This window comes from Stylophora pistillata, chromosome 3 (genome assembly GCF_964205215.1).
Source record: "Stylophora pistillata chromosome 3, jaStyPist1.2, whole genome shotgun sequence".
NCBI lineage: Eukaryota > Metazoa > Cnidaria > Anthozoa > Scleractinia > Pocilloporidae > Stylophora > Stylophora pistillata.
In genome coordinates this window covers 36,415,965-36,443,464 of record NC_142521.1, presented here as the reverse complement: position 1 = coordinate 36,443,464, position 27,500 = coordinate 36,415,965, and the positions used below count along the sequence as shown (strand labels likewise).

At 38.9% G+C, this 27,500-nt stretch overlaps 2 protein-coding genes and 1 pseudogene across 4 annotated transcripts in view; 2 read left to right on the top strand and 1 right to left on the bottom strand.

The window, feature by feature from the left end:
- The window catches only part of LOC148735882 (uncharacterized), a 95,109-nt gene that overhangs the window by 13,742 nt on the left and 53,867 nt on the right, over positions 1 to 27,500 (top strand). The gene's annotated exons all lie outside the window — the stretch shown is intronic.
- Positions 1 to 27,500, top strand: part of LOC148735885 (guanylate-binding protein 6-like) — a 76,907-nt pseudogene that overhangs the window by 34,253 nt on the left and 15,154 nt on the right. The window contains exon 11 of the transcript XR_015998631.1: positions 5,806 to 6,086. The product of XR_015998631.1 is annotated as a guanylate-binding protein 6-like (transcript). The remainder of the gene's footprint in view (positions 1 to 5,805; positions 6,087 to 27,500) is intronic.
- LOC111346876 (NLR family CARD domain-containing protein 4-like) lies at positions 7,303 to 23,261 on the bottom strand. Of its 2 annotated transcripts, none has more exons than XM_088752701.1 (6): positions 22,572 to 23,261; positions 17,082 to 17,806; positions 16,362 to 16,544; positions 15,252 to 15,365; positions 11,794 to 14,618; positions 7,303 to 8,361 (listed from the first exon to the last, which is right to left on the bottom strand). In XM_088752701.1, the coding sequence occupies exons 2-6, from the start codon at positions 17,791 to 17,793 to the stop codon at positions 8,086 to 8,088; spliced, it is 4,110 nt and encodes a 1,369-aa protein (XP_088608827.1). In that variant the 5' UTR covers positions 17,794 to 17,806; positions 22,572 to 23,261; the 3' UTR covers positions 7,303 to 8,085. The 2 variants fall into 2 exon arrangements, with proteins under 2 accessions (XP_088608827.1, XP_088608826.1); XM_088752700.1 differs by lacking the exon at positions 22,572 to 23,261 and adding an exon at positions 18,489 to 18,568.

Sequence of the window (27,500 nt, the reverse complement as noted above, 5' to 3'; positions counted from 1 at the left end):
AGCGCTTGTCGGGGTGACCCATCTCAAATGGCTTTTTCTCAATTTCTGTTTCCTTTTTTTCCCGAAGTTTTACTAGTTTAGAGTTCCTCACACGCCCACCCTCCCCCCCCCCTACAAAAAAAGAAAAAATTTCGCAATGAATTTCGCGCACGCCTGTCTTCTTTTCCAATTACTTCACGCTCTCATCTCTTTTTTCCCTATTACCCTCCTGAAATATGTTGTGGTTTTTCTATGTTAGCGAGGGTTTACCGATATATTTTGGTTCAACACACTTAAAAGGTTTAGGGGTGTGAAGTTCATCTTTTCATACAAAACTAACGGATGCATGCATGTTAGATTTTTCGTTTCACCTAAACGGTTAGAACTTTGCAAAATACATGATGAAATGGCCGCATTTGGATTTTACACAAGGACACAAATGCTGTTTGTTTGGTTCTTTCTACTTTCTTGGTTTGACACTTCCTATTAACAAAAGCAAATAAATGCTGGCACAGACTGTAGGAAACCATTCCATCAAATCCAAACCAATTTACATTCTCGTCAAATATCCAAATACGAATAAAAGAATTCAAACATGCCAAAAATTAAAATTGTGTCCAGAAGTTTAGTCAGAGAAAAATTCTCGCAACACATCTTTTTTTTTTCTCTTTCGAGTAAAGCGTAGCTACGTAAGATTTGTCTTTCAAGATTTCGTCAAAAAAAACAAAGGCCAATCGAATGAACTGCCAAAGTTGTCAATTATTGTGTAGTCAAGAAATCAAGAAATATCAAGGGGCCTCGCCCATGGGGACAAATTCATCTACTATACTGGAAACTACTGACAGTGAATAAGTAGTTTCGAAATTTTAAAAGGTAAACTTGTTTCTGTCTTAATTCAATCCACTTCATTTTTTTTTGTTACAAATCATCTTCAAAGAGGCAACACATGAGCCATAAAAGTACTAAACATGGGCTGGTTACAGTTTCCATCCACAATAATGGCTCCTGATGGCACAAACTAGAAATAGAAAATTTCAAAACAGTGACTGTTCCTTATGAAATGATTCTTTCCCATGCAGACTTGTCTGACAAACTGCCTCTCAAACAACTTACTGGAAACTGTGCTGAAGGGCATCTAAATAAAAATTAGATACAATCGAGTTAAACAAGAAAAAGACACTTACATGGTAATCGGTGTACAATCTCGCGTCTCTTTCATTTACTGCTGTACACAACTCTTCAGCTTCTGTCTTTGTCATCAGAACACCTTTCAGGGAGAGGTACTCCAGCTTAGGAACACTGCTGAGATTTTGGACCAGATCCCTGACCCCACGGCCAAGTGGATTGGACCCTAGACCAGGATACCCAGGCAGCTTTCCTCCTCTCTCTTATTCTAATTTTTCGACGAGCTGTTAATAAAGGCAACACGTTCTTCAACAGAACAGCATCCTCAACTGTGTAAACACAAATGTCAACCCCTCTCACTAGTGACAAACAATGGTTCTCAGTCAAAGGCAGTGCAATGTTGTTGTTTTCATTATTTACCAAATTATCCACAGGTGGCTGAGAAGAGCAAACCGGCGCTGATATCAGTTCAGGAAGCAGTTCAGGAAGCAATTTAGAATGAAAAACCTCATCTGTTATGTCAGTTAGACAGAGAAAGTTTCTCCCCTCGCAATTTTTGAGGAAAAAGTTTGCATGGAGTAAATCGGCGTACTTTACTAAATATTTACTTTCTCCAGAGGAAGTTCAAACGATCACGTTCAAAAAAATTATGGAGAGAAAGTTATCATTAGCAGCTACATAACTTTTAAAAAATAAATAGTTTGGAAAACTTCTGCTGGATTTCAAGAAGTTTTCTGTGACAGAAGCAGAAGAGTGTCCTTTCCCAAGTATTACAACATGGTGAACACATGAAAGATATGCAGAATGCAGGGCTGTTCTGTCTGAGGCTGGACACCAAAACAATTAAACAATCGACACAGAATAGAATAAACGCGCGTTGTTCATTAGACAAATCATAGCGAGAAGGCGTCTTGGTGAACTTGTAATTTGTGAGACCTTCTTTCTCTCCGAGATACTTGAGATGATGAAAAAGAATCCCGGCAGCTTCTGATGACAACTCAGAAACGAATTTTAGAACTTCAGCCATCTTCCTTAATTTTTGAAACGTATCCATTCCTGACAGGCAGGTTACAGTTCCATTCTTCTTAACCGTCAGTTCTTGAACGATGAACCGGGCGGCGAGAAACTCATGGACGGACTTATAAAGAATATAAACGATCTTCTCACGGTTCAAAGCAGAAAGTTTGGAAACTTGGAAAAAAACGATATGTATTAGCTCCTCGAGCAGATCACCATTTCTAAATTTGCTGAAGTTAAAATTAAGGCGATCTTCCAAAAGCGCGTTATATGTGTGTTTTTACGTTGGCCCATAAAGTACATGCCACATTTTTTTATCGCGCGATAAATGATAGATTATCGCGCGATAAATGGAAATCATCGCGCGATAAATGGAAATTATCGCGCGATAAATGATAGATTGCGATAATATTATCGCGCAATAATTAATCATTTATCGCGCGATAATTTATCATTTATCGCGCGATAATTTCCATTTATCGCGCGATAATTTCCATTTATCGCGCGATAGGTTATCATTTATCGCACGATAAATGGAAATTATCGCGCGATAAATGTTAAATTATCGCGCGATAATAAATATTATTAAAAACTAGATCATTGGATAATGCAATTCAAGACTTTTTATTGGCTTAGCCATTATGGTATATCAGCCAATATACCATAATCTACAAATATGGTAAGCGTACGTGTCAGCTTAAACTCAAAAGGGAGCTAAAAATTTAATAACATTTAATAATTTAATTTAACGTTTTTAATAAAACAATTATTCCACTCGCGCTTGTTGGATATGAGATGATTATAGCCAACTCGGCGCTACGCGCCTCGTTGACTATCTATCATCTCATATCCAACGCCCGCTCGTGGAATAATTGTTAATTATCGCGCGATAATTTATCATTTATCGCGCGATAATTTCCATTTATCGCGCGATAGATTATCATTTATCGCGCGATAATCTCCATTTATCGGGTGATAAACTGTCATTTATCGCGCGATAAAAAAAATGTGTCATGTCCCCTATGGGCCACCGTATGTTTTCCTATTTTGGAAAGTTCCTCTTGATATTCAGAGGAACTTTTATCTGCTGTGACATTGTCTGAATTTTTTGCAGCCATGTGATCCAAGAGAGTTTGAATAAAACCTACGTAAATGTACCCACGAGATGTTGGTAATTGATACTTTTTCTCTTTCCAGAGAAGACAACATTAACAACAAAAGCGGTATTTCTGTCATCTCTTCGAGGTCCTGCTCCCAGAGGTAGTTAAGTAACCCGGCCTTTAACGTCCTCCTCGTTAGATAGAATCTTTCTTGCAAACTGTTCCTTTTGTTTCCAGCTATCGAGCGCGTTGATTTCAACCTGAATATGACTTGACACTCTAAGCTCATCTTCTTTCACTGGTCGCGTTGTGATCATTAAACAACAGTCTCTCAGCCTACTGCCTCTCCAATCCTGGTTCTGACGGACACATTCCTACAAGTTAGACAAGTTATTGACTGACATCGACCGACATCGGATCATCAGCAGACAACAGTTTAGCGGTTTTCAACATGGTACAGAGGTCCGGAATATCACAAACGTCTCGCAACTTGATTAACAGTACATGAACAAACTTTCTGAGGATCTCCTTTTTGCCATCTGCCCAATAAACGGCCAGTTTTTGAGTGAAAGTAGACTTTCCTATTCGAAGTCTTCCATACACTAGAATTCGTCTACGGATGGAATGATGTTTGTCACTTCCAAATACTTCACTTCAATCTTCCAGCGTTTCTTTCGTAATTCCATCATGTTTTCTGTGGTCTTGCAAAAGTGTTAACTGTATGTAAATGCCATTAATGTGTACCGTGTTTTCTGGGTCCCTTGGTGTTATTTTCAGCTGACACATGGTGTTGTAATACTCTCTCAGCTAATTCTGACACCATTTCAAGAAGTCCGCCGCAGAAACTGTTGGCAAAGAGAAAAAAAAATAAACAAAATAAAATGTGCCCATGTTTTTCTTCTTTCTTTGAAAACAACAACACCAAAAGCCTCTTCCAAGAACTGTGAATTCTCACTGATTAACCAATGCAAGGAAGTTTTCTCGCAAAAAGTTATTTTATTTTTTTTAGCAAAATTGTGTCCATACAACAAGAAATTACCTTCAATCTTAATGCTTTTGGCCGCTGAACGTTCGTCCTCTGTTGGGTCCATCTCGCTTTGAAGAAAATCTGACGACAAAAAGTTACTTTAGCAAGGGGAGATAGAAAAAAAAGATCCTATAAAATAATTTCTTTTTGAACTCATTACATGTGATTATAAGAGAGTAATATATTGGCAGTGAGTTCGATTCAACAATCTCTGATAGCCCATGAAGTGTGACTACCTCGTTCATGACCCAAAAAATTAAACTTAGGTCAAACTAAAACAAAGCAAAAAGTAGAAAATTAATTAATATTAAGCAAACTATATTGCAACTTTATAGCAGCTGTAACTAAAAGGGAACTCTAAGCCGCTTTCAAAGATTCAAGCCATATCAATAATTGTAACCTTATCATTAACTCTAAGTAGCTTTCTCCTAAAAGTGAAAATAAAATTATATTGTAACATTGTTTGAAAGACACAGCCAAAGTTGTTACATACATAAACAAAGACAAAAACACGCACCTCCGTAGTGAGGCCAGTCTCCAAACACAAGGGAGTTACTCAAAATGTTGGATACTACAGAAGCCGCCCTAACACAGGCAAAAGTCTTCCATGAATTGTTTGTAGATCCACTGCCAGGAGCAAAATCACAGACTCCTTTTAAAACGAGCCACTCCATTTTCATGTCATGGGCTGCTGCAAACAGACCTGAGGAAGAAAATGAGATTAGAGACTGAATAAATGCAATGAGTAAGTAATTATCATGTAACGAGGTCCTACTCAGGAGGGGAGTGAGATACAAAAGCTGCTCTGTGTTTCACTAAAACACCCCGCCTGTCTTTCCTGTGTCATCAATGGGAGATTTTTAAGGATATAGAGTTTTACTGTTTGGTAGAAATACAAAAGTGGTAGCAGTTTTCCGAAAGGATATAATAAAAGGGTTGCATGCCTTTTCGGTACAACGTGGTAAATAAAAGGGAAGAGTATGGATCTTTTTTGCACAAACAAATTATTAAGTGCATGTACTTCCCCTTCCCTCAGAGCCAGTGGCTAAATAGTCCACCAGTCACAGGAGTCTCCCGCAGTTCAGTGGTAAAAGCATAAAAAACAACATTAACTTGGCAGCACGAAAGCCAAATGGTTGCCCTTGAAGTTCATCAAAATAAATCCCACAAAAGTTGGGTTGTCGAGCAACCAGCCCAGCGAAAATCTCAAACTGACCGCCATTTCAACGCTGTTAGAATGCACGTCCATCAAAACCTGTGTAGTCAAAAGTTCGTTACGACGCGGTCAGCCTGGACATTAGCAAAACTAGGCCCAAAGGGTAGCCCCACGATATGAATGATTCAGTCAGAAATAAATACCAACCCTCACGTGGAGTGAATATTTTGCTAAACGACATTTTTCAACTATTTTAGTTTTTACACCAGAAATTCATTCTGAGTGACTGAGACATTTGATAATTTTTGCGCAAAGGAGGAACCAGGGTAAAAGCCATTATATTCTTCATCATGATTCCCTTATGGCTGTTTGACCTAAACTTTTTCCTGTTTGGTAAAGAGATGAAAATACTGCGGGAAAAACAGGAGGAGGAAACAAAGAGACTCCGTGAACAGATAGAGGCTGGAGCAGCGGTCCAACGAAAACAGATGGAGAACATGGTAAAGGCGAGAATGGCTTAAGTTGAAAAACAAAGACAAAATTTCATGCGAGAGCACCAAACCCTCAACCAACGACTTGCACAAATGCAGAAATCAAGGAAGACCGTGGAGAGCTTGAGACAACAGCTGCTACTCAATCAGAGCCGACGACAGCAAATTCAAAAGCCGGGATTCTTTACAGAGCGCTTCAAATGACACCAGTCTCGGGCGGGTTCTCTAGCACCCTATGTGGCGTCATGTAAGGCCTCTAAAGTTGTTCCTTATCAGGAACATTGGTTCGATTTTTAGTGGTTGCATAATATCCGTGTCTAGATTGATGTAATTGGCAAAGAATTAACCACCTTAATGTTATATAATCCGTTTTATGTCAATAGACATGTTCTTGATTCCGTAGATAAACTGAAAACTGTGTCGTCCATAATACCAATTTGAAAAAAGACCTTAGTCGTTTCTTCTAATTATTAACTAGTAGGCGCAAACAAAATTCCCTTCCGGAGAAATTTAGCCCGAAACCTAACAGGCTTTTGCAGACTCTGTGTACAAGGGATGTAATAAATGTTTGGGATATTCTTTAGTGGCGCACGAGCGAAAAAAAAGGGGAACAAAGGTCGAGAGGTTTTATTTTATTTATTAGCTTCGCCGACCGGCAGGGACACCGCAACAGCTTGCGCCAATTACTGTGGGCCCTATAAATCAATCATCCCACCCCAGGGGAGGGCAATCATCACACAGTAATCTCGTGTGTGGGAAATTAGCGTCTCCTACCCCCAACCCTGCAGGAGACGGGACCTCCATTTATTCGTCCCTATCCGAGACTGCTTACAGTCTCTTGACCGTCTCTCTCTTATTTGCCTTTTTTGTTTGTTTCCTCGCCTCAAAATTTGATAGAATTAAAAGCACAGCAGTAAAGAGGAGAAGATGCTAAGGTGACTCTTGATGCCTACTCATCGAAAAGTTCAGCGGAGGACCATTAAAGGGTGGATGGGTGGTTAGTGGAGTAAAATACCAAAAGGTTATTTAAAGGCAAAACACAAAGCAAAAAACAAACAACAGCAAAACATCAAAAAGAACATTACAAAGGTCGGTCAGTTGGTCCAACGCAAAAGACGTATATATTCCACAGTTCAGACTGTCAGATTCTGCTGTAAATTAAAGGAAAATGATGGAAATATAAAACCAAGAGAATTAACCAGTCTTTCCTCACACACTAAGGGTACCCATGTCGAGCAATAGTCTCTTGAATTCAAAATCTGGGCACAAATTTTCCTCAGCTCGCGATGCATTCAGCTGTACAATAATTTCAAGAAATAATTTTAATAAATGTGATTTAGGGTCCGAGCAATAAGGATAAAGGTCGTATCCATTGTCTTTGTCAAACACTCCCATATCAGCTGTACCTTCTTTGGCAATTAAGGCAATGTTTTTTAATAAATCAACAAAAGTAAGAGTACACTGGTGAAAACATTTATCAAAATAAGCCAAGCTAAATTGCTACTTGCTGAAACAAGCATTTAAGCCTGTAACACTGCGTAACGACTTTCACTCTTCTGATCACGAACGATTTTGCAACAATTTTCAGTTTCAAGCATCAACAATGTAAGGAATAAAAAGAAGCCTACTTGACTGCACAACGCTGCCTGTGAACTGATCTAAGCTCAAAAAAAAATAATTCTCCCGCACTTTTCTCTTAACGTCTGCTTTTCTTGTGAAGAACAATAATTTTTGTCAGCTGGCGATAAAGCTTGTGTCAGGGTATCCGTTATTGAAGAAGATCGAAATATTGGAAGAATGAAAATGGAGTCTGAGAAGGAGAGGTAGCTCTCTCCAATGCTTCAGCTCTCCCCATTGAGACCGTCTACAAAAAGAGAGAGTCTAGTACAGACTACTCCACGCGATTTTCTTTCTTGGATCAATGCTCCGTTTTTCAAACTAATGACCTAAGAGATTCCTTTTTCGTTCTGACTGACCTAAAAAAACTCACAGTTAAGTTGAACAGTTAAAAAGCCAATCAGACAGAGGAGTCACCAAATTATATTATATTGATTTGCTTGTCTCTCAGATGAAATCTTTGTTAGCTCGCTGCCACGACACACGACTTATGAACAGCCAAGTTATTCTAAATTACCACTCTGCTCATTACTCGCCAAATCAGTTGCCATGGAAACATTTTTTTCCAAGCGCTCACTCAACATGATTATCATCACCATCGTCGTCATCATTATCTTCCTCCTCCTGTTCATCATCATCCTCATCATCGTCATCATCCTCATCATCGTCATCATAGTTCTTGTCATAGTGATCATCATCATAATCGTTATCCTCCTCCTTCTGCTCAGCACCGTCAACGTCATCATTATCCTCATCATCTGGCTCTTTTCTGAATCTTATTCCTTTTTTTTTAAGCTCAGCTTTTGTACGAAGTCGGGTGATGGCACTCTCCCATGAAAATCTACGCTCCTATCACAAGAAAAAAAGGCAACAATATCAACCACAACACCAATTATGTGTACCACTCAACTTGCATTTTCATGCAAGATAAATATTGAAAATATCTTGCTTTCCCCCGCGTATATCGAAATATCACCTTTCCATCGCTGTGGTAAAAAATACCTGTTTCATTAACTATGTGTAACACCCAACTTACATTTTCACACACAGCTAATTATTTGACGCATTCAAATATATTTGTCCAAAACGCGAGCAGTGAAGAGAAAATTCACTTTTGAATTCAAATAGCTACAAGCGACTAAAACTTTATTTCACAACAGGGGAAATGTTCTCAGATATAAATAACAAACAACAAGAAGGCAATACTTTACAGACAAACATATGATTAAATTAAATACTATATTTTTAAAGGGAAAGAAAACTGTCTAATATTCTCTCAAATTGATATAAATCCGCCTACAAAGTATTGGCTATCATTCCTTACCCGAGGGGAAATCAAAAATTTAATAATTTTTTAAACCTTTCACGCTTACACGCGACGGGTTTTACTCCAGATCATTTCTCCACCAGCAAAACTGTTTGTTCTGCACGAAATTATTTTAATCCCTGTCTAGTTACGTAACATCCCTGGGGGCATATATCTATAAAATTAAACACGCGCTTCGAAACTTCAGAGGGGAGGCTATTTCGTTAATAGTCTCTAGGTACGAACACAGCAAGAATCGCAACACGAAGACAAGGTTCGGGAAGAAATACAGAATTGTAAGTACAATTAAAACATATTTGCTGTTTGAATTAGTCCAGGGACATTGCGGCATAGTGCCTGAAAACGATTGTAATTTGTCTATTTCAGTTAACTCTATATGCTTCAAGAGAGGAGTGCAGAAATAAATTCCACATATTTCCCAAGCTGTCAAGCTCCATTACAAGTTCAATACACTGTTACACGACTGAAAGTCAGACAACTCTAGATGTTTCCTTTTGACGATCCGGGGTTCTCGTTGTAACGTTTTTCTCAGCTTTACTAGAAGAATAGAGTTTTCCTTTCAATGAAACCGTACTATTCTAACAAAACTCCACGTTTGAAGCAAATGCGAGACACCTAGTAAATAATAATGATAAAAAACAAAACAAAACAAATCAAAAACAACTTCGAGGGTCACACTTGTGCTCCGCTCAACTAACGCTTCCTAACCTATCATTTCATACCACACAAGTTAATTGTCTGCTTTTTTTTTTTTTTAGATGAGAGGGATAATGCAGCATTTCCGTATTCCTCGAAGCAAATAAAAAAACGGCCACATTCCACAGAAAAGGCAAGACGAGCAGCGAATAAGGTAGGCAGATCTTTTATTCTAGTGATGGTAATAAAGCCTAATTCCCACTAGCAACATAATGATCATAATCATAAGCACGAACATAAACATACGCTTCTTATGTTCTAGTGGGAACGAACGGTTTTCAACTGCACTCGCAAGCTTTTCCTCGAATCTGGCCGCCATCTTGAAATGAACCGACCCGAAAGTACTACACCTAGACTTTAATTGGCCAAAACACAATGATCCCGTTGCGTCATTATGTTTCTCATTATGTCGTTATGATTTTCGCGTTCCCACTACAAAGAAAAGCAACATAGTCATAGTCAGAGACAACTGAGCTTAATCTACGCAGGAGACCGATAGGCCCTGATTTCTGACAGAGTTACACAACACGAGCAGAGTAGCCAAAAGAGAAAAGAATCCAACTGACAAATAAGAATAAGGAAACCATTGAAGAGCGAGTAAATTATAACACAGTGCCGAGTTTGACTAATGGTCGCGTGTCGCGGGTCGCGCCTTTTAAAATGATTTGTTTTGCTTTTTAGTTGTTTATTGGCGGGGTTCTCAAATAAAAACCCAAATAAACACATCCCACAAAAACAACACAAGCCTAAAAATTTCAAAAATTAAACTCCTGATTACCCAAAGAAATTTTGTCAGTGAAAAATTCTCACAATTCCTCTTTCCTTGTTTCGCTATGTAAGGCATAACTACAGAAGATTTCTCTTTCAATATTACCTCAAAAAGAAAGGCCAATCAAATGAACTCACAAAGTTTATCAAAAAATCTCACCTAGCCTCGTTCCATTAGGACAACTTCATGAACTATACTGGACACTACTGACAGAAAATATGTAGTATTCAAGTCTTGAAAGCTAAATTTGTTTCTTTCTTCATTCAGTTTCGAAAATACTTTTCCGCAAACCATATCCAAACAAGCAACGATGTAACGGAAACATGGAAAGCAGCGTGAGGTGTACACAGAATCCGTTTTACTGTCTGCCAAACTGAGGTTAAAAAATATCATTGCTCAGGATTATTTAATGGACGATTGCAAGACCAGGTTCAGACAGAGACTTACGAGATTCACTCAAGAAAAATTCATTATTTGCAATGTTTGTCTTTGATTTTTCAAAACAAAATAGTGTTATCATGGAGACCTAGGAGACCAGGAGGCTCGACGAGCAACTGACAGAATTACTCAACACGAGCAAATAATCCAAGGAAGAAAAGAATCCAACTGATAAATAAGTATAAGGAAACCATTTAAGTCCCAGTAAATTATAACACCGTACCAGTTTCGTTAAGGAAGACAATCATTACACCTTCAACTTTTGTTGAATTATTTCCTATCATCGGCACAAACATTTAAGACGTGAAGATAAGACAACAGAATCAAAGCGACTTTCACTTAAAAAAACCAATTCGGATTTTAAAAAAGGAAAAATCCCTTTTCTTTGCTCATTTATATTTTTTGGGGCTCACGCTCCCTGATAGCAAAAGCGAATAAATGCCCGCACAGAATGTAGGGAACAACTTCATCGAATTCAAAGCACGTATGGGTTGAACAATCCTTTCTCGTTAAATAATCAAACCCAAATAACAGCATCCCACAATAATAACAAAAGCCGAACAATTTCAAAATTCAAAATTGATCCGAGGAGTTTGGTCAGACAAATATTCTCACAACTCGTCTATTTTTTTCTCTCTCAAGTAAGGCGTAACTACACAAGCAAAGCAAAGGTCAATCAAATAAACTCCCAAAGTTTTTAATTATTGTGTAATCAGAAGATATCAAGTCATTTGGAAGTCCCTAAATTTAATCTTCGTCATTTTTTTCTTCAAATCATCTTTGAACAAGCTACGCATGAGCCATAAAAGTACTTAACGTGGGTTTGTTACGGTCTCCATCTACAACATCGGCTCCTAACGTCGCAAAATATAAAAAGAAAATTCTGAAAACAGTGACTGTTCCTGAAGACTGTATTCTTTCTCACTAAAAATAATCTGATTAATTGAGTTCAAAGCAAGTTATTGGAAACATTATCAAGTGCTCTGCTGAAGAGCATCTAAACAAAAATTAGATGCATAACAACTGAGTGAAACAACAAAAAGGCACTTACATGGTAATCGGTGTTCACCTCAGTGTTTCTCTCATTTACTGCTGTACACAACTCTTCACATTCTGTCCTTGTCATCTGAACACCTTCAAAGAACAGGATCACCAGCTTAGGAACACTGCTGAGATGTTGGACCAGATCCTTGACCCCGCGGCCAAGTGGATTGGAAGCTAGATGAAGAAATTGTAGCACTGGTACATACTTTAGAGCATGGGCCAGTGCTGATGCTTCATCTTCACCCATATTTGTATACGTCAGGCCCAGCTTAGTCAGATTGGGTACATTGTTCAGGTTCTTGGCCAGTTCAATAATCCCGTGACCCAAGGCATTGAGGTCTATAGTCAGTTCTTCTAACTTGTTTAAGTACTTTAATGAGGCAGCCAGTGCTGATGCTTCATCTTCACCCATATTTGTATTGCTCAGGTCCAGGTCAGTCAGATTGGGTACATTGTTCAGGCTCCTGGCCAGTTCAATAATCCCGTGACCCAGGGCATTGTTGTGTATCTTCAGTTTTTCTAACTTGTTTAAGTACTTTAATGAGGCAGCCAGTGCCGCACATTCCTTTTCTCCAATTTGTACATTGTCCAACACTAATTTCGTCAACTGTGGCACGTGATGAAGATTCTCAGCCAAATGACTCACACCACTGTGTAAAGGGATGGCGGACAGGTCGAGCTCACGCAAATTTGGAGAATGCTGCAGTGAGTCAGAGATAGAAGCAGCACATTTTGCAGCTATATTGATGTTGATAAGATTTAAACTGTGGAGATTGTCAGTAAAATCAATTTCGTTAATCGCGCTCTCAATCAATTGATCAAAGGCTTCCTCCTTCTCCTTCCCCCACATTCTAATTTTTCGAGGAGCTGTTACTAAAGGCAACACGTTCTTCAACAGAACAGCATCCTCAACTGTTTTAACAAGAATGTCAATCTCTCTCACCAGTGACAAACAGTGGTTTTCAGTCAAAGGCACATCAATGTTGTTGTTTTCGTTATTTACTATATTATTCAGAGGTGGCTGAGAAGAGCAAACCGGCGCTAATATCAGTTCAAGAAGCAATTCAGAATGAAAATCCTCATCTGTTATGTCAATTAGATAGACAAAGTTTCTCCCTCCGGATTTTTTGAGGAAAAAGTTCCCAACGAATAAATCCGCGTACTTTTGTACATCTTTACTTTCTCCAGAAGACGTGAAAACGACCGCGTTCAAGTCCAACATTACTGATAGAACATCAACGCGAAAATGTTCAATCGGCCGCCTCTCGAAAAAAAATAAATAGTTTGGGAAACTGCTGACAGATTTGAAGAAGTGTTCTACAGCAGCAGTAGACGTGTTTTTTTCCTCAAGTATCACAACATGGTTAACACATGAGAGAAATGCAGAATACACGGCTGTTCTGTCTGAGGCTGGACACAAAAACAAACAATCGACACAGAGTAGTATAAACTGTAGTTGTTCGTCAGACAAATCATCTTCAGAAGGCGTCTTAGTGAACTGGTAATTTGTGAGACCTTCTTTCTCTCCAACGTCATGTAGATGATCAAAAAGAATCCCGGCAGCTTTTAATGACAATTCACATGCGAATTTTAGCACTTCAGCCATATTCCTTGATTTCTTAGACGTATCCATTCCTGACAGGCAGGTGACAGTTCCATTCTTCTTCACGGTCAGTTCTTCGACAACGAACCTGGCGGCGAGAAACTCCTGGACAGACTTATGAAGAAAATAAACGATCTCCTCACGGTTCAAAGCGGAACGTTTGGAAACTTGGAAAAAACCCACATGTATTAGCTTCTCGAAGAGATCACCATGCGCACATTTGCTGAAGTCAAAATGAAGACGGTCCTCCAAAAGAGCATCATATGCATGTTTTCCTATTTTGTAAAGTTCCTCTTGATATTCATCTATGCTTTTACCTGTTGCGACGTTGTCTGCATCTTTTGTAGCCATGTGATCCAAGAGAGTCTGAATAAATTGTACGTAAATGTGCGCACGAGACGTGGGTAAGTGATGCTTTTTCTCTTTCCAGAGAAGACACAACATCAACAACAAAAGCGGTATTTCTGCCATCTCTTCGAGGTTCTGCTTCTTCAGGTAGTCAAGTAACCCTTCAACGTCCTCCTCATCAGCAAGAATCTTTCTTGCAAACTGTTTCTTTTGTTCCCTGCTATCGAGCCCGATGATTTCAAACTGAGCATGACTTGGCACTCTAAGCTCATCCTCTTTCACTGGCCGCGTTGTGATCATTACACAACAGTCTCTCAGTTGACTGCTTCTCCAAATCTGGTGAACTGGAGATGACTTTCCACCGCTGTACTCGTCATATCCGTCCAAAATAAGCAGCACTTTCTCCTGGTTCTGACGGACATATTCATACAAGTTATTGACTGCCATCGGGTCATCAGCAGACAACAGTTCAGCGGTTTTCAACATGGCACAGAGGTCCGGAATATCACAAACATCTCGCAACTTGATTAACAGTAAAAGAGAAAACTTCCTGAGAATCTCCTTTCTGCCATCTGCCCAATCCACAGCTAGCTGCTGAGTGAAAGTAGACTTTCCTATTCCAGGTCTTCCATACACTAGAATTCGTCTCCGGATGGGATGATGTTCGTCACCTTCAAATACTTCACTGATGTCTCCCACCCTTTTTTTCGTCGTCCCGTCAGGTTTTCTGTGATCTTGTAATAACGTCAACTGTATGTAAATATCATTAATGTGTACCGTGTTGTCTGGGTCCCATGGTGTTATTTTCACTTGACACATGGTGCTGTAAAACTGTCGCAGCTGATTCTGGCACCATTCCAAAAATTGCATCGCAGAGGAATCTGTAGACAAAAAAAACAGCTTCCTAAATTTTTGGTAACTCTCAAATTGAAGAGAACATAATCATTTCTAGACTAGAGTTTTTCATCAGTCTAGAGGCTGCATTTTTAGCAACTCTAATTTGTAACTTCAAGAAAACTTACTCTTGAAATCCGGGAGTAAATAGAATAAATCATATTGTCATTAGTCATATAATTCTATATTTCCCTTTATCTGGGCATTACGGTCCCCCACTTTTTCTGAGCATTTCCACCTTGTAAAAAAAGGACAGTAGCTAAACACGTTGTCCATCAGTTAAAATATCTTTAAGAATACAAAACCAAATAGAAAGAGTTTACATAGCCACATAGCGTTTGGGACCGACGGAACATGCCATCACAAGTGGTTTAAACTAACGATATTTGAACACTGAGTCCTAACCTTGACTGGAAAGCTCTGTTATTAAATCAGTGTCGCTGTAGAGGTTATACAAATGCAGAACTGAGATGAATTTAACACGTGTGTGATTCTCCATACCTCTGCTCGAAAAAATTCAACATTTTTAAATGCTGAATTTTAACTGCAGTCTGTTAAAACTTATAATACTGCAGCCTATGCTATAATTGGGCTAAAAGACTCTTCATTCAAATGTATACCTGCTATTTTGTCAGACGAGGCCTGTGACTGATGGGAAGACTGGGCACTAGAAGACGACGGCTGTACTGGAGCGTCTTTGCTCGGTGCTGAAAGTTGTCTGTCAGTTGAATTATCTTCAAGAAGAGAAAACCAAACAGATAGCAGTTAGACAGCCTCATGAGGTTAGGAAAAGAACATGGCACTACATTTAGTTCAAACCACCATGATTCTAAAACTGTGTCCTAACCTTGCTTGCTAAGCTATTTGCTCAAACAAATGTGGGTGGCAGATTTCTACAAATGCAAATTTACGTAAGTGAGGAATTGGTGCCATGCGTTTAATCCCTTCTACCTCTGCCTAGAAATTCAACATTTTCCGTACACTTAAGGAGAATCAATATGCTGTAATTGGGCCAAAATGACTACTCTTGGAAGTCTTAACGGACATACTGTCTTATGCCATCAATGATAATTTGGTTTCATCAACTGAGTTGATATTGTAAAATAGCCACCGTAAAGAGTTTCTAAAACTCACGTTTTGAGAGTTCGCCCTTCGTGTGACCGCACAGACAAATGTGGATGGTGTGTGGTTTATATCATGGGGGGTGCAGTAGGGGAGCTAAAAACGCAGGAGATTCTACATGTAAATGTCTATATGACTCTACGGTTGAATTAGGGGTCAGAGGTCTTCTTTCCTGGGGAACAAAATTTTTCAAAAAGTTTAAAAGCATTCCACCATCAATCTTGAGCAGATTAAAAACCAGCACAGATAATAACCCGCACGGATAATAACTCGCACGGACAATTTAGAGCTCCTGTATATTGAGTTGAGGAAAACGCCATTATTTAATTTGTCAGCTTTTGCTAAGTCAGCACGGAACATCTATTAACAAAGCAAGTGAAAACTGGTGACAAACATGTAAAATTTCTGATTCAAGAGCTGTTCTCATTGATCAGCACATGATGATAAATCGACCATTAATCATGTTTTTAATTCAGTTTAGGTAGAGGCTTTGGTGATTCAGTTCAGGCAAATTCATTTAAAACAAAACTAAACAGCACACAAGACCAGCTAGTAACGGCAGGCAAATAAACTGTAACTCTGAAATAAAGTAATGCTAATCTGTTTACCTTTGTAATGTGGCCAATCATCAAAAATGCTGCATTTATTTAGAATGCTGACAACAAGAGAGGCTGCTGTGACACTGGCGAATGTTTTCCAGCTTTCTTTTACTTCAGATCCATCTGCATAACCTGAAATACCCTTGACGACAACCCACTCCATTTTCAGATCATGTGCTGCACTGTAAACTCCTGAGACAAGAAATGACAAGCTTTTATAAATACCACAACAACTTTGCCCCAACATCTATTTCTTTTTACCTTTACCTTTGTTATCAAAGATTTGTAGGAAACTGGAGACATATTTTGGAAAGTCACCCTGCATATATACTGCTGCAGAGTTAGTCCCTCCAGCAAGAACTTCTCTCAGTTTCCACACCATTGGGATACTAAAACTGTAACTCTTACTCTCTCTACATGTACATGAAATGCTAGTTTGTTCATCAGTATTGGCATCTCTACTCAGTCTGGGTGTAGAGACATATTGTGAGAGTAAAGCATCCCAGTCAAAACTATGAGACATGAGTTCAGCACGTCTTGACCCCAGACCTTTTGACCTGAAGTCCAGCAAGTTGACAATCAAGCCAGTGCATCTCTCATCACCAGCAGGAAAATTTACCCTCCACAACTGGTATTATTAAACTATAAACTCTCTTTTCCATGATATATCCCATTATCTCTGTCATTATACTGTCAGTAACATTTACTTCAAACAGAAAGAGATCTCACCCTCCCCTTCTGTTTCAATTGCAATTGCTCCAGGAAATGACTTCACAAGTTGGCCACTGCGCCTCTCAGCTTGTACAAGTTCAGAACCACTCAAAATCTCACCACGGTGGACTTCAACTTTTCTTTCTTTAGGATATTCTAGGGGTGGATTCCAACCAAAACCTGCACATTTAATGAGATCAGCAATGTCTTTGCTGACAGGAGCTGTGACCCCACAAAATTCCATGCGATCCTTTGTAAACTTCTGATAGGAATAGGTGGTGAGTTTTTCTGATAGAACCACATCCCCCAGCTTTGTTGTTTCCTGATTCATACCACTACAGTGGCCCACAGAAAAGACAGCCTTTGGTCTCAACTGGGTGACAGCATTTTTTACAACAGTCAAAGAACCACCAGGAGCTTTAGAACCCTCTGAGCATCTCATCAAAGCAACTTTCAGTTTAACATCTTGATCTTCACCAATGCTGCCAAAGTATACATGACCAAGCCCTTTACAATAGCTCGTGAATGGATCAACAATGTAACAGTAGCAACTTAAGAACTCAGAGTCCTTCACTGTTAACAACAGAATGTCAATTGGGAGTTGAACATCTTTCCAATCTTTAAAAGTCTGGGTTAGTTCACTTATCTCTGGAAGATTAATACTGATCTTTGGTGGGTCACCGTAACTGTTCTTTGAACTACTCTCTTCAGTTCTCACAGTTACTGACATTGTCAATCAGCTTCTGGAAAAGAAAAAAAGGGAAAATTGAATTATGCAAAGTATCAAAAGGTAATGTATAGTTTACCATAATTATTATTTGAGCTTGATAACCTGTGCCCAGCATAACATCTTGCCTCTTTCCTCAGCTTTGAATTGATGCAGCTGTAAAAGTTCATTCATTTCTGAAGTCACTTGAAGGATTACAATAGAAAATCAAAGTACCAAAACTTTGCTTTTGAACTACAGTCATTTTGATAATCTCCCATCAAGACTTGGAAAGTGATAGGTTCAAGCAAGAGAAACTTGATGAAGACCCAAGTAATCTAACAATGTAACACATCTCATTTTGCAAATAAATAAGGCTCAAAGTGCCTTCTGAAATATCAAGTGCACAGAACTCACTCAAAAGCATTTTGGTAGACTCATTGAAGGACTGGAGAGAGTGACACCAAAAGCTTACAACTTTTTGGAAAAAAGCTGGTGGTGCTGATGAAGAAGGTTTAAAAAATAATGAAAGAATGAACAAAATTGCCAAAAGTAAGTGAACAGGAAAAAAAGACAAACAAGGACAAGTTCATCTTTAAGAAGCAGAAGCTCCATACTGCAGACACATTCTGACTTCTGAGGTACCCTTACTGGCTATCAAATCTGGCCAAGGTCAAGCCTATTACCCAGTTGTCATTATGCCACCTAGTGAAACTCACATTCTAAGATTGCTTGGAATGATCAACTATCTGGGCAAGTTTGTCTTGGATAGTTTTTTCTGATATGTCAGAACCTCCAAGGAGCCTTCAACCAATTAAGCTCACTTAATTGTCAAATCCATGAGGAAAGCTTTCACAAATACAGCAAGATGATTTCTGAGCCACCACTATTCTGCTGGGTAGATGAAAAGGAAAAAATTGAAAAGCAACTGTGGCCTGGGTGCAGTTTCACTTCAAGCTTGTAGACTGTGGCTTTGCAAAGTTGAACAATGACTCAGACAGAGCAGAGATATATACAGATAGAGAATAGGTGCCTTGTATGGGTGTTTGGCTGCACAAGATTTTACCTCTATCTGAGTATCTCCTCCATACATAAGAAAAGATTACTGCCATTACAGATAACAAACATAAATAAGAGATAACCTTAGCCAAAAGCATTATAATAGTGCATGCACTCCAAAAGTACCACTTCAGTCTCGTTTACAGAGTAGAACTCGGATGTTCTTCAATCAATCAATCAATCAATCAATCAAGTTTATTGTCTTTATGTGAGGCATGGTTACCCGATTGCCTGAGCCAGAGGCTCATGTATAAAACGGAAGACTATAAAAACTATGTACAAATAATGCTATAAATATGAGGATAAAAGATCAGTTAAAGTTAAATTGAATGTATAGTGGTAAGAAGGGAAATATGAGAAATACATGTAAAAATAAACAATAATAACTACAGACAAGAGTTGTACTGACAGCTGGGTCCTAATGTGCTGAAATCAAAAGCTTTGAGCTTACAAATGAACTCACTAATCTTATTTGATTTTTTTATATCAGCACCCCTACTTCAGTCTTAAGTTATATCTGGTTTGGGAAATTTGAAGGTAGTTTTTTTAAGTATTATGGACCATTAGAGTTCCTGTACTAGTACAATAAAATAAGTGAACTTATAATTATAGCGCCTTTGTTCAAGAGACTGCATATCACTCAAGGATAAGAGAGTATCATAATCAAGATTGCCACCTAGATTTAGTAAAGTTTTAAGTGCATATTTGTTGACTGACTCTAATTTAGAGCTTAAAGTTTTATTCATTCCAATAAGTAGTGGACTGAGTTATTCCAAGTGAGGAAGCAGGTAGGCCTTGTAAAGTGTTAGAGACACGCTGTGAGGCATCAGTCTTTTGAGTCATCTTAGAGCACCGATCTTGGCATAGACTTTCTTAAGCATGTCGGATATCTGCTCATTGTAAGTCAGTTTGTTATCAATAGTCACCCCAAGAATTTTAAGTGAGTTTGACATGAAATTCCACCTTAGAGTCACCAATGAAGAATTCAGGGACATAAATGTGACTACCAAGTATCATACCTTGAGTTTAAATACTGTTAACAATCAGATAATTTTGAGAAAAGCAGGTGACCAGGATGTCAAGGTCCAGGTTTAGCCAGGTTTCCAGGGGTGTTGATGTCATAATTAGATGCATAAGTTGTCGCATCATCAGCATAATTAGACGCAGAGAAGAGATTTGTCTGACAAAGTTTAGGTCATTGAGAAAAAATTTTAAATAACAAGGGACCAAGTGGACTACCTTCAGGTATGCTGCATTTGATTGGACGCCATTCAGAGAATAATTTTATGCCATGAAACTTGAACCTTTGTTGACGATCAGTCAAGTATGATTCAAAGAAGGCAATAGCATCGTAATTCAGACCATAGGCCCGCAGTTTAGCCAATAGTAGATTGTAACATATCAAATCAAATGCTCTAGAAAAGTAAATGGCAATAGTTCCAGTTACATGTACTTTCTCAGAGTCAAGAGCCAGTCTCCAATCATCCACAATCTTAAGCAGAGAAGTGCAACAAGAATGGCCTCTCAAGAACCTGGACACATTCAGAGAGAACTTAGAATTGAAAGCATCATAAAGTTGGTTGTACATAATCAGTGATACCCCCTAGAACAGAAAATCCAGGGGGGTGGGGGGGTGCAAATCAAAAAGGCCCCTGTAGGGGGTATGGATATTTTCTGGAACCACATATTCACCCTTTAAACCTTAAGAGTGATCAGCATCTAATTTCCAAAAACAGATTGGAAAAAGAAGACACTCATAAAAAAATACAAAATATCATTTCTGTGGTCTGATAACAGAAGAAGTAGTTGAGGTTAGAAAAATAGCCTACCAGTATTTCTTAAAGTAATTCCTTTGTTTATATAATAGAGTTTTTAAACACTTTGTTCTAAAGGAGCAAACATATAAATGGGATTCATTTGCAGCCTTCAGTGGCACCAGGATGCCTCCAAAACTTGCTTTTGTTTTAAATCAAATTCTTCTCTGTCCTTAGCCTGTTTACTTGGTCTTTCTTATTTTTCTTTTGTAAAAAAAATTAATAACAGTCATACATTTGAAATTTTCCAGATCAAGGATAACCTTGAAGTTGAGTGTATAATAGAATGCAGTTTTAAATGGACTGATTGCATGCCTTGGACCTGTCCATACTAAAAAAATCACTCTTCATTCCTGCATCACTGACAACATCAAAAGACTCCATATTTGAGAGGTCATGATAAAAGCACATCAGTAGTGTATCTAATATTTCTATCAAAGAAGTTTTTTTAAATAAAAACACTTTTACTCTCATTATGTATTTCTTTGCTGTTCCACAGAATATGGGTGTGTAAATTGTTGGCGTCCTCAACTTCTCTTTAGTTTGACCACCATTTTAATAGTCATAAGAAAAGGATTGGTTAGATTGGTATTAGGTTAATATCAACAGTCCACCCCCCCCCCCCCTTCCTTCAAATTGCTTGCATACAACCAGAAAGTAAAGGGCAACAAGCAATGTCCTTAAAGGACTTTTAGGCGGAACCCAATTACTGCACTGCTCCATTTGGCAATGCTTAATTCATAAAATTAACACCCAAGTGATTAAAAAACTAGTTCTACACTGAGTTTACAATGGAATGAATTTAAACAGAACAAGTAGCTCAGACTAGTCACAGACACTTATTGGCATGAGAAATGACATGGTACCCTGAAATAAACTGACAAACTTCCAATTCCATAAGTAATAATAAAATCATAAACGTGGTAAATTGAAAATAAATAACATACAGGGTATAAAAGGCTGATAAGAGGGATTCCATCACAAATTAATGCTCCCTTGTATATTTTGATGTAGAATGAACAAGACATTTGAACAATTAGTGAGCAAAGGAAAATTTTTTAGAGTGAAGCCACAGTGCTCAGAGTTTAAGAATGCATTTGGGACGAGAGGTAGAAGTCTCTCACCATGTAAGGATTGAAACTTTGTACTAGCTTCAGCATCATTACAATGATATTTGAAACAACAACCAGCAAATCTAATATATCAAAATTAACCCTCAGTGAAAGATAATCAATCAACTGTAATCGGTGCTGAGATGAATGACAGCTAAGAACCCTTAAAGGATGATTCAATCAACGACCGTCAATGACAATTAAGAATGCAAAGCTGCTGTTAGTTATGCGTAAGAAAAACCTCCAAGGCACTCGTACCAGAAAGTAAGATCCCTGAAGTAATTCATTATCACGTGCATTAGCTTTAACATATCACTCTACTACATGAAACTCATCGTTAAGGTTCAGATTCTTTTAATCCTGCTAACTTTAAGCTTTCATTTTTCGATAAGAATATCCTTTACCTTAAATTGATATTTCTGTTCGCATGCTGTAACCAATAAATTCAAAGTCAATCGATTTCAGTAAAGGAACAATCTCAAGTATATGGAACAAAACAAACGAAAAAACAAACAACAATGAGATACTGGGTAAACTATGTTTTTTTTTTAAACAACGATCAGTATAATCAGTACATTCACTCCAAATAAACAGGAACATGATGAGATAGGCAACTTTCACTTTCATGGTAAGCAAAGGGATCTACTTTGTACATAAACAAGTGTTGTCGGAATAGCGACCTTCGAAACTCAGTTGAGAAGCTAATTAACTGTGCCATTTAACATTTTCTCAAGCGTATATGAATAAGAAATCTTGGACATCCAGTAAAACCATCTGATCAATGCATGCTCACTCAAGTTGGCAGACAATTACATACCTTTCTTTCCACTTTACTCGACGATTGCAAATGCTCGTTTATTGAAACTAAGCAACGGCCGTTGTGCAACTGAAATTTGGATACATGAACTTTACAGGAGGAAATGTTTTACAAGCTCTTAGCCAAGCTGAAAGGACGAAATGCAAGGATTCTTGAGCTAAATCTTCGCACCATCGGCCTTTACGAGGGAACTAAGCCTCTCAATTCCGCTCAATTGTCAGTCACGTGATAAGGTAATCTTTGCTGAAAGCCGGAAGTTCTGACTATTTAAGAATATGTGACCTATCACGGGAAAACGTTCCGAACGGTTACCGTTTTTAAACGGATAGCCGTTCACCGGCTGTTCGACTGGATTGGCATGCCGTTTGAACGCCTCCAGCTATCCGTTCTTGAACATTTATCATCCGTTCGAACCGTTCGAGCTATCCGTTTAAGAAACTTCATCATCCGTTCGAATGCCTCTAGCTATCCGTTCTTGAATATTCATCATCCGTTCGAACGCCTCCAGCTATCCGTTCTTGAATATTCATCATTCGTTCGAAAGGTTCGAGCTATCCGTTCGAGAAAATTCATCAGCCGTTCACTTCGCACTCTGGCAACGATGGTAGAAACATTTTCGGTGTGATCGCAATCCATATCTTCTCTCGTTGAATTCTGTATTTTGTGATTGTGTGAAATGGCGGTAATTGACATAGGTTGTTAGCAGTTACCAAGGCAACACATTTTTGATGGAGTGACAGGGAAGCTCATCCTCGGAGACCCAGGGGCTGAGTGGATTTCAAGTTAGGGCATGAAGAGCCCCTGGGGACATTGTCTTACAAGACTAGTTCCAAACGGTCGCAGTCGTTCTGCCATCTGATTGGTGCCAGAAAATCTTTGTGTTTTTCTGCCCAATCAGAGTGAAGTGTGCTTTAGAGTCCTTTCGTGTGTTTTAACACGGACATATACTTGTAGCCCAGTTGCTCGGTATGTTTGTTTGGACCGTGCGACAGAGATATGCTTGAGGTGAAAAGTTTCAGTCTCGGCACACAACGTAAGAGAAATCGATCAGATTGTCCGCGAAAATCTAACCGTAGATTATACTGAATACTTTCGCAGGTATCACTAGAGAACGTGTTTTAAAGTTTGCGAGGTTTGTATACCAAACGATGGTTGCAGTCATTGATATGTCGCTTTAAACGATAAACGAGATTTAAGCCTAAATCTTTCTAGATTTTTTGCATAATTTGCTGACTGAAACTTTGCCAATCCCGTGAAGTTATTTCGTCGCACGGGCCACGCAGCTATGTCGAGCAACTGGTACTTGCGCAACTTTCTGTGCCTGCCAAAATCTAATCTCATCTTCGCTCGAAAAAAAAGAAAAGCTAAGCGTGGAAACATTTGCTTATTAGATGTGGGTAGATGACCCTGTACTACTAAGCTGACATTTGCAATAAAGCAAACCCACCCTTTCCATCCAATATTTCTTGGTCTTTGGTTTTGTTTTTCCCATTGAAAACAGCATCGGATTGATTCCCAACGATCAAAGGTATTTAACTTGGTCTTCAGCAATCGACAGACTGAGGTGACATGACAATGACCAAGGGACTAGAAGAGAATCCGTGGCCTTCCTAGCTCAAGAATTTCAACACTCTAGACAGCAGTTGAAAGATTAAGCTCTTTTCAAACCCCTTCGGTAATTGCCCGAAAACATGTCTCCTTCCCACGATGTTCTCGTTAATAAGTTTTTGTTCAGATTTTAATTAGCTAACACACAGCTAAGCTTTCTCTTAGCACTTGCTGGAGGTCGTCCACGAACTTAACGTTCTCTGCAACCTTGGCCGTATTGTGAACGACTTTACTACTAAGGTTAGATTTTGGCGCGCAGAGAAAGCAGAAAGCTACGTAGGCGAAAGCGCAAACTTTAAAAAACCTCGCAAACTTTAAAACACGTTCTCTAGTGATACCTGCGAATGTATTCAGTATAATTTCCGGTAGGATTTTCGCGGACAATCTGATCGATTTCTCTAACGTTGTGTGCCGAGACTGAAACTTTTCACCTCCAGCAAATCTCTGTCGCACGGTCCAAACAAATATGGCGAGCAACTGGGCTGCTAGTATATGTCCGTGTTAAAACACACGAAAGGACTCTAAAGCACACTTCACTCTGATTGGGCAGAAAAACGCAAACATTTTCTGGCACCAATCAGATGGCAGAACGACTGCGACCGTTTGGAACTAGTCTTGTAAGACAATGTCCCCAGGGGCTCTTCATGCCCTAACTTGAAATCCACTCAGCCCCTGGGTCTCAGAGGATGAGGGAAGCTGGGATTATGGAAATTTAAACCCGAAGTTGAGAACTATGCTTTTCGCGTGCTAGTTTCTTGGTTGTACCTTATCTTAATCGGTCGAATTCAATGATAAAAATATTAATTATAATCCATTTCAATGCGCCGAAAGCGAAGTCGAGTTATTCAAACGATTAAGTTTCGACTCGTTTCAAGTTATCTTTTCACAGATTGTGTCAAATACCTCGCGTTACTTAACACCGCGTCACCTATCGCGTGACGCTTTCATGAAATAATCCTTCACTTTGGCTCAAGACAAGACCTTGGCACGCCTGTGTCAGCACTCGTTTTGATGAAACCATCAATTCAAATAATTTCTACAGGCGATCACTTGTTTGACCGCTTAGCCGTTTATCCATTCGATCTCATCGGTGAGGCTCATCTCGCGTAAGAGGTCACATATGTCTTAGTGTTACCTTGTTGAATTTTGCGTGATAAGTTATATGTACTGAGACACGGCAAATTTGTCAGGACTTACATTTCTTTTAAGCTCTTTAGTTAGGAAATAGGTGTAATAATTTGCATTTTGGTACTCATTTAGATCTGTTTCAACTCCGTTTGCTGTTGCAGTGTCTCAGGAGAGGCGTGAGTAGTCCAGTGGTCAGTGCGCTGGACTCTGGGTTAAACGGCCCGGGTTCAAGTCCTGGCTGGGGCTTAACGTTGAGTCCTTAAGCAAGACGCTTCACTCACATTGTTTCGTCTTCTCGGATAGGACGTAAAGCCGGAGGTCCCGTCTCTTAAAAAGGGTAAGGGGTAAGAGACGTTAATTTCCCACGCACGAGATTACTGTGTGCTGGATGTCCTCCCCTGGGGTGGATTGAGTGGGAAAACAGCAGGTTCACATCAGCTTATACAGTTGCCAATAAATTCAACCTGCTTGAACAAATAAACTTGATGATGATGATGATGAAATCAGTTATTCCACAAAACACGTGTTCCAAAAACATTAACATACGTCCAAGTTGGGCTGTCTCAAAATAAGAGAACGGGAATCAGGCAATACACCCTGTTCCCTGGACATCTGTCCGGTTAAATTTCAACGATAGCAAAAAAGAAAACACCATTTCTAAATAAGAATGATTTCATACCATAAGAGGCTGCATGTGATTCACTTTAAAAAGGCCGTTTACTTGTTGGTTGTTTTGTTTTGTTTTATTATTATTATTATCATTATTATTATTATTATTACTTCAATTCAGATGATTACGAAGAGGAGATAAACTTATTGTTTCCAATTAATTTTTCATGTTTTTTATTTGAAATAATACAATGTTTTGGCCTATCTCTTAAAGAACAGCTAGATCTTATTTTCGTTGTTTACTGGTGAATGTGTCTCTAACAAGGGGGAGGCTTCTAAGTAGTGGTGGGGGGGGGGAGCTTATCAGCTGCTGTTTACGATAGGACATCAGTAAGATATTGATAATCACCCTTCGATTAATGTGAAAACATTCGAGGCAAACACCCACCGTGGATCGATCCATCAGTTTAAAAGGAAAATCCTGTCTCAGGAATCACTTCTATTGAAACTCTCCCTGATCTTCAACAAATAAAAATTGGAAAAATTACCAAGAACAGCGAAATAAAGTTACAACAGTGAAACGAACTCAATTTAGGATTTCTGCGACAAAGTAGCATCTGACCTCCCTGGCTCTGCTGTTTCCTCCTGGAACAATCTCACGCCTCTTTGATAAAACGGCAAGTTAAGCGACCGTTCTAACTCACTCTTTTTAAGTGAGAACATGATGTTAGTGTAGCTCTGGACACATGTGCGAATTTCAGTAACGACCATTAACTGATGAAGTAGTCTTGACCTATCTGTGGCTGATTTTGCCGGTTGCACGAGTGTTATAAACATACAAAAGAAAACAACCACTCTTGAATTTTATTTCCTCCTTGTTAGTGAGGCACAGGTTTACCAAACTCTTCTGATGTAACTTGAACGTTAGTAAATCTGCGAGCCATAGCAGATCTAGACTCTGTGTACGAGAAATAAGATAAGTGCATGGGATACCAACGCTTGCTTTTGTGGCGCAAGAGCGAAAGAGAAACTGGGCGCAAAGGGCGAAAAGAAAGTCTGCTTACAATCTTTCCTCTTTTTTTTTTTCGGTTTCTTCGCTTCAAAGTTTGATATGAGTGAACACTTCAGCAGTGAAGAGGTGACAATGCTGAGATGACTCTTGGTGTCTGCTGATCGAATGGTTCAGTGTATAACAATTCAGGGGAGGACGGGGGGCTTGTGGAACGAAATAAAAAAGTTGTAACTGGAATAAAAATCAACAGGCAAACAAGAAAAAGTAGCAAAACCACATTAAGACAGGTCAGACGCGAAAGGATTTGGTATTTCACAAGTCAGGCCGACAGATTCTGCTACAAGTTAAAGGAAGAAAAAAAAGCAAAATCAAAACCATGAAAACTCACCAATTTCCTCTCATCCAGAGGTTTTCCCATACTAGTCTGTTGAATTTAAAATCGCAGACAAATATTATTCAACACGTGATGCGTTCAGCTGTAAAAGAGCTATTTCAGTGAATGCACTTTGGTCCCGAGCAACAAGGATAGAGGTCCTGTCTACTGTCTTTTTCAAACACTCTCATGCCATCTG